The sequence below is a fragment of the Indicator indicator genome, chromosome 2 (genome assembly GCF_027791375.1).
Source record: "Indicator indicator isolate 239-I01 chromosome 2, UM_Iind_1.1, whole genome shotgun sequence".
Classification (NCBI taxonomy): Eukaryota; Metazoa; Chordata; class Aves; order Piciformes; family Indicatoridae; genus Indicator; species Indicator indicator.
The window spans coordinates 51,421,046-51,434,298 of NC_072011.1; the positions used below are offsets into that span (position 1 = coordinate 51,421,046).

General features: G+C 41.8%; 1 protein-coding gene across 1 annotated transcript in view; it reads right to left on the reverse strand.

The window, feature by feature from the left end:
• KCNH1 (potassium voltage-gated channel subfamily H member 1) overlaps positions 1-12,947 on the reverse strand; it is a 193,470-nt gene extending 180,523 nt beyond the window's left edge. Inside the window, exons 1-2 of the mRNA XM_054393961.1 lie at positions 12,875-12,947; positions 239-362 (exon numbers count right to left, since the gene is read on the reverse strand). Of these exons, the coding sequence (XP_054249936.1) occupies positions 239-362; positions 12,875-12,947 (197 nt within the window). The remainder of the gene's footprint in view (positions 1-238; positions 363-12,874) is intronic.
• Between the last annotated feature and the right edge of the window lie 306 nt (positions 12,948-13,253).

Genomic DNA, 13,253 nt, shown 5'->3' on the forward strand with positions numbered 1-13,253 from the left:
AGAGCGAGAAATTCAAGTCAGATACTAGAGAAAGATACAAAGCCATTTGTTTACAATGTGGGAAGGACCTATTTAGAAATAGCCCTTCTTTGATTTTATTTCACCTGGAAAGCATGTTTGACAGATGCAGCCCCAGGAGATAACAGACAAAATTGGAATAAACAGATTACTTTTCTCCTCAAGCAACAAGCACAACACTACAAGCTGTTTAACAAAAAATAAATCTGTTTTCAAATACCTGCAGGTGCTGCTTTTTTGCATAACTTCTGCTCTGTGATATCCTGATAACTTGCAAAATCCATCATTGCTGTAGACAATGGGCCAATCCACTATCTGGGCATTACCCAAGACAAAATTAGTATCTGTTTGAAAGAGCACATCAGTTAGACATTAGATAAGGGTATGGTTGCATTGGAGGAAATATTCATTTCAGGACATAATTCTGACTGCTTCAGTCCCTGCACAGTTTTTCTTGGATAATATTCCCACTGCAGTCAACAGAATTATTGCCAGTTTTAAGTAAATTCTTATTTAAAAAAATGAAATTACTTATGCAAAGCTTAGGATGGGTTTATACAGATGAAACACATGATGGTTAAGCAAGAAAATTCAACTGACGACAGGTTCACTAAACTCTTTCCCTCTCTGCCACATGTACTGATCCACCATGACACTCAGTTTGAGTATGAAGCATCTTACACACACACACAAAACATCATGAGTGATATTTCTCCTCTCTGAATGTAGACACATTGACTCCTCTCAATATTGTCTTCACTGATGGCCACACAAGCTCAAATAGTTCTTGCGTGACACGTACAGAACAGCACTTCAAACTAGACACCACACAACTAGAGTTAGTACTTACACCAGCAGAAAGAACTTTCTGTTTGCTCTACAAGCCAGAAGGAGTTTCCATCAGGAAGAGACAAACAGAGATTCACATCTCCCTTCCCATACTCAATATTAGCCCTAGAACCTTGCTTTTCCCTGCTGCTTTGGCTGTTGTGCAGTCAACTAACTATACCTGTGCCAAGAGAGAGAGCAGCACCTCTGCTTGGGCACTTGTGGGCAGAAGATGGTGGCTCTTTTCAAAGCTGCAAAGACCCCCCCAGCTTTTGACAGAAAGGCTATGCAGCCACAAGAGATTAAGACACATTCATATATAAGGAGAACCTTTAAGGGAGACTACTACTCCATCTAGTTCTCAGGATCTACAGCCCACAACTGCTCAGTCATTCGTAGCTGCCATTAATGCTTCCTGCAAACAAGAGACACAAACAAGACATTTTGCCTACTAATTACAATGAGTTTTGTTTATTTTAACTTGCCCTTTCAAAATCTTTTGTGCCAGTGTGAACTTCAAGTGGGTTTAAATAAAACATCCCTGTAGCTATCTAAATCCATTGCCCAACCCCATGAGCATAATTAAGTGCATCTTTATACACTCTTTAGAATGAAATACACCAGTAATATAACTGCAGGACATTTTAACTGCTCTGTTTCTCACAACCTCCTTTAAATACCATGGGTTTTGCTTGGTTGAAGCACTTTGTTCCAAAAACAATACATGTCTTTTACTCCTTCCTACAAATAAGTAAGCCAAGTCATTTCTCATTGCTAAATCAAGTGCTTTGGAGTGTCCACTATAAACACTGCATTGTACTGCATTAGGATATTTTTAAATTTTCATCAGGAAGTACAAAAATGACAAAAAACATGCAAATACAAATGCTAGTCCAGGTCCTGCCCTGATCTGAATGATGTTATTCCATGCATGCATTCCTCCTCGCTATCTTCTCTTCTCAAAAGGTAACTTAACTCTTCTCTCTACTTCCTCAAGAACACCTTGAAGAGCTTCTGTTAACTTAAGCAGTGACCTTGCTTTCACACTTAAACCTGGACATTGTCTTCAGATAAATAGTGTCTTTTTTTATTAAAAGCTATATATGGGAACTTTCTGGTGACCATTACTGTGCGAATCCTACTTTTATCTAGCCTTGCAACACTTCTGTGAAGTACAACAGTACTCTTATCCCCTTTTCATAAGTGAAAACAAAGCACTAAGTCCACAAGAGGATTTAAGCATCAAAAGGTGAGACTGCTACAGCCTCCAAATCTCCAGCTCCCAAGGACTTAGTAGCTGGAGGCTCTGTGTGTAGTGTTGGTGAGACAGAACTGAAAAACAAAATAGCATAGCAAATTGAAACCTGCTCTAGTTAAACTATGGAAAACAATGGAAAAAAGGGATATCTAATATTTATGATTAGCCCAGTTCTTACAGACAATGCCCAGGTTCTCTGCCACTACTGTAGGAGCTAAGGAGTCACATTTCCCCTTACCTGCCTTTTGGCTCACTGAAGCCTGATTTTTTTTTTTTTGGACTGAAAGTTTCCAAAGGATGCTTAGAGAAGGTACACATATTTCCCTCCCCACTGACAGCCTAGCACTTTAGGTGTTCTCCTATGCGATGTAGAACCACCTGAGGGCAATGAAAGCTCAGCCCTCAATTCAGTTTTTGAACAACTGTTCTAAGTATCAAGCTTCTGAAGAGAACAGATGATAACATTGCCACCACTTGAGTTTTTCAACACCATTCCCTAACTGATCTTCAGCCTTACTCCTCCAACTCCACTGTCACACTTTTTCTAGTTCTTGCCCTAGGTTTGTTTCCTAGATCAAAAAACGTCCTTCAGGAACCAGTGCTTGGAAACCCCCCCAGGTAGCTGAAAGCCTGTAGAGAAGCCATTAGTCCCTCTGAGCTCAGTAGCCAAGCAACCAAGAGAAGCATTAGTGTAGCACCATCCAAAATATCAGGCCAGGAAACAGGCTTCCAACCCATCACTGCCTGCCAACTCTCCTTCGGAGGTTACCAGGCTCAGAATATTCAGTTCTTTTGTTCCTGATTTTGTGGCAAAGGGACAGATGATCTGCACTGGTCCTTTCCAAACTTCCTGTACAGTTTTTTTTTAAACCTGCTGTGGCCTAACAGCTCACAGAGTAGGAGCCCTGGCCGTCTGCAATGAAAGAGTCTTGGAGACAAACAAGGACATTTCCTTTCAAGTCCTCACTCCTCTTTCCAGATCTCTTTGAAGACAAAACAATGACACAATGGGGGATCTATGCATAGGTGGAGAACACACCTGCATTTCTTTAGGGTGTCTCCAACAGCAGTGTTTTGCCTGTGCAAACACTGTCAAAAACAGCATATTTTAAGGACTCCTACTTATAACTCCCCTGCATAGTTTATTGTGACAGATAACCTGGAGACAGAAGGCTGTTCTCATTGCTATTATTTACATTCAATTGCATTGACATCCGTGACAATGTGCTGTTTGGAGACAGCTCATAATCTGTTAAACAATTGTTCCTAACAGAAGAAATACATCCACTGAGGCAAATAATGCTTCTCCATTTACAGGGACATAGGATCCTAGAGGCCAGGAAACAGCTGTGGCTTTGTTAAACTACAAGCATGACGGATGCTCTAGTGAACTCTGAGCATTACAGGGCAAAGCCTCCTGGGGGCTCACAAGTGGGTCAACAAGGCCAGGAATGGAGTTGGTTATGGGAAGGCCATGAAGAAACCCACAGCTAAATTCTCTTCAAAGACACCTGGTAAAATGTACATGTGATAGCTGCGATACTCAAACTACTTAGTGACTCGAGGCACCTCTTTGAAAGGACACAAACTGATTCCTCTTACCAGGAAATCAATTTCTGTCACAACGTCAATTGGGTTAGCAGTATTGCTTGGCCCAAGGAGAAGCTGCAAGCATCACTGGCCCTTCTTATCAGCTCCAAGGAGAACTGAGATAGGAACTGGAGAGGGTGGGCTCATATAAATGAAGACATGGGTTTCTCAAGACCATTGGGAAGCACGGAAATATGCAGAAGTGCACACAGAGCACAATCACACTGCAGAAACACATGAAGGAATTGTAGCATCTCAGAGGCAGCACAATCACTTGCATGAGTCAGGCAGGCTTCTGTGATGAGGGTCTGCAGCACTGGTAACTTCATACTTCATATTTTCTAGCCTGCATTTTCCACACATCAGTTTTGTTCACTGCTTATCTATCCACATGTCAGCCCTTACACAAATGTCAGACCCATTTTGCATTGTCACTTTAAAGTAACAAGAAAAACGTTTTAACTCCTTCCAAAATCCAAGAATGGATTTTGCTCAGAAACTGAAGCCAGTACTTTCCACCACTCATACAACACAGTAACACAGAAGAATCACAAAATTTCTGATTCAAATAAGAGCATTGTAACAACAATAGCAAGTCTTTAGAACATCCAGCTTCACCAAAACCACTGAGTCTTGATGTTATGTACAGTGCTTTGTTTAAGCAAAATTGTTCATCGCCTTGATCTTCCAAAATGCCTGAGGACAAGAAGCACCTCACCGACACATCTGGTCAGGGCTAGCTGACTGAGAGGTCATGTCCTTGCAAGGGCATGGAGCAAGTAACTGAAATACTTCTTCCCTACCACTCCCCTGCACTGCTGCACATTTGCACTCATAGGATCCCAGCCTCTCCTGCAAGGTGGACCTTGCTAAGTCAAGACTCCCCACCTTTTCCAGAGGCCAGCACACCAGTAACGCTTTCTGTTGTTTCAGTGACACAAGGCCCACTTCTGGAACACACTGGCAGAAGGTCAGAGACCAGCAGCCCCATTTGTTCCCACAACACTATCAGACACATTGCTGCCTGCACAGACGAAACACACAGAGGATACCAGAGGAAACCTCTGCTCATTGAGTTGTAGTGCAGACTTTGGTAACAACTGAAGCTGATGCCCACTGCACTTTCACATATGTATGCAGGTCTCTCACACTGCACTTTCACATATGTATGCAGGTCTCTCAAAGGCCCCCACAAGTATGCTGAGGTTGACATATTACACAAACGTAATTTAAACCTATTAATGTATGTTCCCACAGTCAACACACAAATGCAACACTCCAAAGATTTGCTTCTAATTTATTCCCCTTTAAGTGAAAGGAGAATCAGGCTTACCATAGTGGGAAGACCTGCTCCTCACCAAACTTGCTAATTCTCCCATTAGTCCACAAAAGAACAGAAACTGCCCTTCTCATTCCAGAGAAGGGCCTTTATCACTCTGGGTGAGGACCCTGGTTATTGAGACCAGCACATCTCAGACTCCTCCATGGGTCTTCAGTGAAGCAAACCTAGACTTCTAGCATTACAAAGCACAAGCCACTACTACAGCACAACTAAAAGAACTGCTTAGTAAATAGGTTTCCTACCCTACCCATGGTCACTGGGGATAGGGGTGGGAGATACAGGCTCCTTAGCTACTGTTTCATTAACTGGGCATAAAGCAGCATAGCTGCTGTGTCACAGCATAATAAATCTGCAGCAATCAAAAATTATGTGCATTAAAGGCTGTATCACAGAGCTTAAGCACAAGGGACAAGCTAAATAATTCTGGTATTTACCAACTTGGTACTTTACATGAAAAGTAGCATCATTTGGATGTGGGGAAAAAAGAAGTAGTTTCAGTTTTGGTAAGGAAGAGGATGCATAGAAATAGAATGTCATTTGTAAAGTATGCCTGTCAAAATTGCTACAATCAGCTGATATCCTGCTTTTGCTTTAACAATTTGCAAAGGATAGGTATGTATGAATTATTGCTCATGTTTAGCCTTTGCTTTGAGAAAACAGAAGCATTTAGTCATACTCATTAGATACATTGTTCAAATGTAACTTCCAAGATCAAACTACAGCCCTAAATCCGCACACGTAAGTCCAACTGAATTTCAAGCACCTATTGAATCATTTCTTCCCATACATGGTATTCAGGGCACACTTCAGGGAGGAAAGACACAAGAACCAATTAAATTGTAATCTTAAGATAAATGCTGTAACTGTATTCAGCGTGTACTGAGCTCCTCAAAAGACCCAAATACTATACACATGTTGAATAAAAGTAGTAAGACAAAATTCTGCTTTTCTACCCACATTCTTCTATAGAGAGGTCAAAGGTATTACATGGATACACACTCATTTGGTATGAACATCTGTTCGTTCCTGAGTGGAAGTGCATCAATGCTTAATATTCCAGTGAACAGCTTGATCTCTCTATAGCATAATAATATAGTGCCCTCAAATTGTACATCCTTATTGAAACTACGTTATTTTAAGCTGTAGCCTCTCTCTAACACAAAACAATGTATTATAAAACTTCACAGAGAGGTTCATTTGTGCTTACATGTCTTGAAAAAAATTTATAAAACCATTTCGCAGAAATAGAAATGGATTTAGAAATTCCTTGGCTGCTACAGCATGAACACAATCCACTAAATGCAGGCATTTTTTGCTTTATTCAAACATGACTTACGCTGTCATAAGTACTCCAGAGCATAGGACAAGTAAAGGTTGAAAAGAATTATTAAAAAATATACTTACCATGAATAACAAGAGTCAAGTGACTCAATTTTAGTCATCACACAAAATGAGTGCTAATTTCAGACAGCAGTATAGATAAAAACTACAGATTCCATCTCAACATTTCTTATTTTGCATTGTTATAGCAAATATTTCACTGTAGGCCTCTGCCTGTTGAAAGTTTGTTTCAGCTGAAAAAAAATACATCCAACACCACAGTAGCTGTAAAAAAAATTTTAATTATCTGTATTTTAAAAAAATAAAACAAATTAGTGCAGAATAATGGAACAAGCATAGTTGAAAGTACACAGAAGCCATCTCACATATTTTATGCATAGCATCATTCTTTGCCTATCCCTGAAGTACTGTTCATACCAAGAAATTAAGAAATAAAAGATAGACAAATCTGATGTTAGCACAATTTTCAGAAATCAGAAAGTTCCTCAGTAATACGTTGCACCATTCTTAATAAAGGACAAAACCACTGTTAAGCACTGAGGCTACACCATTTAACTGGTGAAGGTTTTTTCCCCCTCCCATCCGATCTTAAAAGAAATACGGGGGGAGGGGGAAGTTTAGTTACATCAATATATGGGTCTTCCATCCGTTTAAAGGAGCCTTTTGATTTACTGATTATAGCTACAGCCATCAAATGCCTTAAAAGCATTTGACAAGACCTAACTCCTTGCTCACTTTTAGCTATGAGTTACAAAAATGCATGAACATTCTCCCATTAATGAGTTTCATTAATATTTGTTTTACGATCTTGTCCTAGGATTTAATGCAGAAATTGATTGATATGTTTAATTATCACAGTAGAATTCCTTGAGCTTTCAGGACATTAATTTCAAAACACATTATCTATCATGTCTGTGTTGTACATTTTTTTTCTTACTATCTATAAAAGCCATTTTAAGGAAATTGGGTTGTACGTTACTAAAGCATAAATACGCATGCACAAAACTAGAAGCTTCTGACCAAGTAAAAACCAGAGAAAGAACACGTTTTATATTCAACTGTGGTCATATTGAGGGAAAAAAAAATAACAACCAAACAAAAAAATCAATAATGAATAGTTATTTTGATAACCAGGCACGAAAATAAAAGCATCTCCATGGCTGTTAATTTAGAAAAGAAGGAAGATCAGGAAGAATCAAAACTCTTTCCTTTGTTCATTCTTTTGTTTGGAAAAACGTCCTTAAGACAGAACCAACAAGTTGTCCCCTTGTGGTTTTTGAAGGTCCGCCACTCTCATGGTTAAATGTCTTGTTTTAATCGGTGCCAGACAGATCTACAGCTAAGGACTTTACTCAGCCAAAAGTGATTTTACAGGAAATCTTGAATGAACTGGGTCTTGCAGGATTAGATGCAAAAGGGTACAGACCACAATTCAATCACTGGATGTCAGATTTGTGGAGGACAACAATTAACTTTGCCTTGCACAGGGCAAGCAGCAGGAATGGCAAGAGAAATAAAATCTTCAGCTAAAGGCTCTCTGTACATATAGTACCATCTTATTACTGATCCAGCATTTTCCATGCACTTTTTGCAAGATGTGACTGGCAAAAAGCCTTCCACACAAGGGAAGAGAAGTATTCTCCAGGCCAGATCCCCCTGTTCCCTTAGATGTTTTTTTTTTTAATGCTGAAATTGACTCATTGAAAGTCCTGGAGGTGGATGAGATTTTAAACTGGCAGCATGAAGCAGAAAATCTCCTGCATATCTGTTACAGTCTTCCAAGTCTGCCCATTTGTGAACTTTAAGAGCTAGGATAGCTTAAACCAGTCATTTCACATCAATATTGCTCTTCTCTGTGCACAATTAACTTTGTCCTTTTCAATACTTTAACATCTAAAGAAGTCACAAAAATACATTTCTTTATTCAACACTAGATTACACTAGGGTGTTATTTACCTGCAGCACAAGGCTTTTGAGCTCATCCTCTGCAAATAATGAATTTCAACCAGTGCTGCTTGAAGATTCATTGAAAATTATGGAAATTTATGAAGTGTCAGGAAACCAAACATATGCTATCAAAAGGAAACAGAAAAGTATACTCCACCCCAAAAATATGTTTGTTCATTTCAACAGAAACAGTCCTGTTCTTAGTATGAAAATACTTTCTTGATGACTGATGCTATTTACCTAAAGTGCTGCAGTAGTATGAGGTACCCAAGCGATGCCCCAGACCTCACTACCCTTGGCACACGACACAGGAAGAGTGATGCACAGCTTATCGTGTTCATCACTAACATAACAGCTCAGTCATATGAAAGCCATTAGACCCACAACACTTAAGATAGCAAACCCTACCTTTGGAGAAGCATGCCTATACTGCTTCTGGACCAATGTCACTTTAGCTGCAGCCAGATCTGAATCTCATGGTAACATGCTGCTCCCTGCTTTAGGTTTTGAAGGGAAGGCAGGCAGGGCCAGGTTGCAGCAGACACAGCACTGTCAAGTTAAGGATCCTTTGCAAACATTTAATTTAAATGAATGTGTTATTCAAGTGTAAAAGTGTGAAAATAAAACTCTGTTCTGTTCTTCATTCTGTTCTCTTCTTCATTCTCTGTTAGTTTCTTTTGAGTTTCTCTCTGGCTGAACACAAACCCAGGGTTTTCATTTTTGGAGCTGTTTATAATAAAGTTAATTTCTCTCCTAGGTCTCAGGAAACGGTACAAGGTTAGCATGCCCATGTTGCAGAATGTTTATTGTACTGGGACTTAATAGTCTCCAATGGAAGTAATGCCATAAATCATGAAAATGTCTGTTATTCTGAGGATTTGTGTCTGAAGGTGCTTTGTCTTTCCCTCTACAGGGAACTCACTACATTTTCCATCAAAGGGTCGTTTGCTTCTATACCTAATGTCTCCTTAGGGTACTCCCAGGGAATTCAGTGAAAGCATGACAAAATTCACACAAGCCTTATACCCTCTAACCAACCCTTCTCCTCATCTTGTCAATATATCAGAAAAAGTATTTGTGACTTCCACTGAAATTCCAAAGCTATTTAAACATAGGCCTTGCCTTTGTCATCCTTACACATGCACAACTATCACATTCTTCATTTTAACATTTTAACAAATTTTATTTTAACAAAGGATGCATAATGTATCTGGCATTTACATAAACTGAAACGTATTTTTTCCTCCAGCTACTGATAAAGCATTGGAATATCACAATTGGTAGTCCTTCTAACATACCGCACCATCTGAATTGAGCATCTCTGCCATGAACCAAGATTAAAGTTGTTATTGTTACAGTGCTTTTATACTGTGAGTGCATTATATTACCCAAGAAAAACATTACTACCACATTAGCAGTAACCATCAGAGGCTAGGGATTCTTTACATACTGGATTGTTTTACAGCATTGGCTCATTTTCTGTCCCATTGGGTGTCCGGTCTTTAAATATTTCAGTGCTTCAAACAATGTTTTGTCAAACATGCATTATATGAAACATTTATTTTTCTAGATCTACATGGCTAGTATAGAAACACAGCTTTAAAACATTAAATACGACAAGCAGGATTATGATGTCACTCATATCAAAGAGGAGAGACTCTAAAGTTCACACATCATCCAATGGTCATCTTCTGAGAAGAAATCACAGAAAACTACATGATATCCACAAGTCTAGGTGGATGACACCTTATACAGACTTTACTCTGTGCACTGTCTTAAGGCCATCCCATCCCTGGATGGACTGATAACTTCTGAGTTTATTCTTTACTCCAGTGTGCAGGGAGGAGATACTGTGGAGCTTCTAACCCTGGAATAGCTCTTTTTGCTGGCATTTAGTGTATGAGAATCTGTCTCAGTTGATTTTCAAACCAAGAAGCAGCTCTCATCCCTAATAACTCTAAGGGGACGATTCAAACCAGCAGAGTTTGAGGTCAGTCTTGCTGCAGATGGTGTGATATAAACAAGAGCAAAATATTAAACCTAATGGAGAAACCCTACACACGTATGTAGACTGTTACTTCCTTTAGCCTTTAACTGTGCACCAGCTTACAAGTCCCATATCTAATGTGAAAGGTTGTCCAAAGAATTCCCTGTTAAATTATTGATTTAAAAAAGTATATAATTAGTGCTGAGCAAAGTTTCCAAATGAGGTTGCATGCCAATTACTTTGTTATTATCATATGGCCTCTTTCACTGAGTTAACATTCCTTGTCCCAAAATACAGCAAGTAGCAAGAATGCTTTTCCTCAATTCATCTGTGATTCTGGAATGCAGGTAAAGCAGCTCAGTGACCAAATTCCTCTCCTTGCAAAGGAAATCCTCCCCAAATCAGGAATATTCCTATATCTGTATCAACTCAATATCTGTTGGCACTACTTAACTTGCTTGTATGTGCCAGCAAATACAGTTTGACAACAAGCCCGTGGTTTATTTGGCAAATCCCAAATGGCCTAGATAGTTTCCTTTTGGGTCACATCACTACCCAATTAAATGAAACCAAGAAGGGGCAGCCAAACCTCAAGCTTTATCAGCCCATTTAAGCACTCATCCTGTGGGCATCCCAAATCATCACCAAGGCCAAGCAGGCAGGCTAATATGAGACAGGCAACAAGGAATCAGTATGTTTCCATACTGCCTCCAACCTGGCCATCACAGCCCTGCCAAGGGAAGAGAGAAAGGAGACTATCCTCCTTTTCTTGAAAGAGACAGAGGTGAGAAGAGGCAGATGGGCCCACATTAGAACTGATTCATACAGCATTCGCATACAACAGCATCACATTTACAGCAAAGCTGGGCTGGGTCCAGGAAGGAAAAAAAAAATTACAGAAATTTGGCTTCCAAATCTGAGTCACTTCCATAAGCCTCTCCTAATATGCCTGAACTGTGCAGGCAACTCCTACCAAGTTTCATCTAAAAACTTGTATTGATTACAGCACTTGGGACTTGCTGAGCATAGAGTGCAGTCATTTTACCTGTGCTGTCTAGAACCACACTCTGTTATGACACCTTCTTAATAATGGGGAAAGAGAGGAAGAAACAGAGCATAGCTTCTGCTGCATGATTTCTCCCATCTCCAAGCCTCAACTTATTTATTACATCCAGGTTTTGGCATTGCAAGTCAGAAGAGAAAACTGAGTTTTAATGAAGAAAATAATCTACAATCTCAAGACAGTTTTGACAAAAACCTTAGATATCTAAGTGGTGTTGGAAGATCAGAGAAGCAGCCTGGATGTGAAGAAATGTAGCATTTCAATTTTTTTAAAAGGAGAGCATGATCCACTGTAACACTGATAAGTATTTTTTCAGGAATGCAGCTTCCAACCCCATCCTATCTACAGGAAAGTTGCAGAGAGAAAACCTATAAAAAGAGCCTCACAATTCTACATGGAAAATACAGTCTTATCAAAGGCTATTTTTCTCATAACATCTCCACAACAGGGGAAAAAAAATTTTTGAAAAGAATTCTTTGGATAATTTGAGGGTTTAGCTGCTAATCAAGAGGGTTAATTGTCTTTGTCTTATCAGAACAAATTGACTATATTTTAAGTAATTAATTTTGTCTTCTCTTCCAAAGAAGCTTGATTCTGCGTGTTCTCAATCATACTACAAGTTTTTAAGACCTTCCATAGCCCCACTGGAGCCAATGGAAACATCAAAAATTGCAAAACTATAGGCTCTGAGCTTTAAAAAAAAAAAAAGAAGAAGAAGAAGAAATACACATGCCTAGGTTTAAACATCAACCCTTGCATGATCCCAGGCTTGCTGAGGGAGCAGCTTTTGGTAAGCCCCTTAGTGAAAGAATCTGGTTAACATTAATGCATAGTTGCATGCAGTTGTGAAATTCGAGGCATTTTCCACTCCACAGTTTTCCAAGAGAAAGACCTGGTTACAGTGCATTAGGAAAAAAAAAATAAAAACAAAAATAATTACCTTCCCTCAGACCTCAAAACGGCAAACTCTCTCCTCACTTGTGACAAACCTTCCCGTTCAACTCAGTCGGGCAGCCCTCGCCGATCTCCCAGCACCGGGCTTGCCCTTCTCAGAGACCATCTTGGATTCCCACACCGCCTCCCCGGCCGAAGCCGCTGTGCCCCGGCAGCCACCGCCCCCGCCGGACCCCAACACTGCCCGACCATCCCCGCTCCTGTGCCGGGTCAGGCCCCGGTGCTGCCCCCGGCTCGCGTCTTGGACGCGGACCTGGACCGGCAGCTCTCCCCGTGCCGGCGCACCTGCAGCCGGAGACCCGCTGGGAGGCGGCCGCCGCACTGCCCGGGCCAGGGGCTCTCCGCAGGACTTGGGCGGTGCAGCCGGTAGCCAGCACCAGCTTCGGCCCCGACACCTGGGATGCGTGGCTTCGGCGGAACCGCACGGGAGCGGCCGAGCTCTCCGCTCGGAGCTGCCCCCGCCGAGGAAGCGGCAGGCTGCTTCGCCCCAGGGACGGCTCGTTCTCATCCCCGCGGCGCCTCCCCGCCGCCCCGGTCCCCCCTTACCGTTAGACCTTCGTACGATGTTCTCCAGAAACGTGTTCTGAGGCGCCACCAGCCCTCGCCTTCCCCCGGCCATAGTCGCTCTGCGGGAGCGCGGCGAGGAGGTCTTCGCTCAGGGCCGCGCCGACCCGCGCTCTGCCCGCCCCGCGCGCCTCATGCCTCCGCCGGGACCGACAGCGCTGTGCGGCATCAGCTCCCGCCGCCGCCTCCCGCGCACCGCAGCCCCGCCGCTGCCGCCACCGCCGCCGGACCTCCCTGCAGCTCCCCCTGCCGGTCCCCACCACCCCGTGCAGCCCCGTCGCAAGGCTGATGCTGCAACGCCATCGTCTGGCCGAAACGCTGCACTGCCTGAGGGGCCACTGGCCGGGCTGCTCGCCCCGGG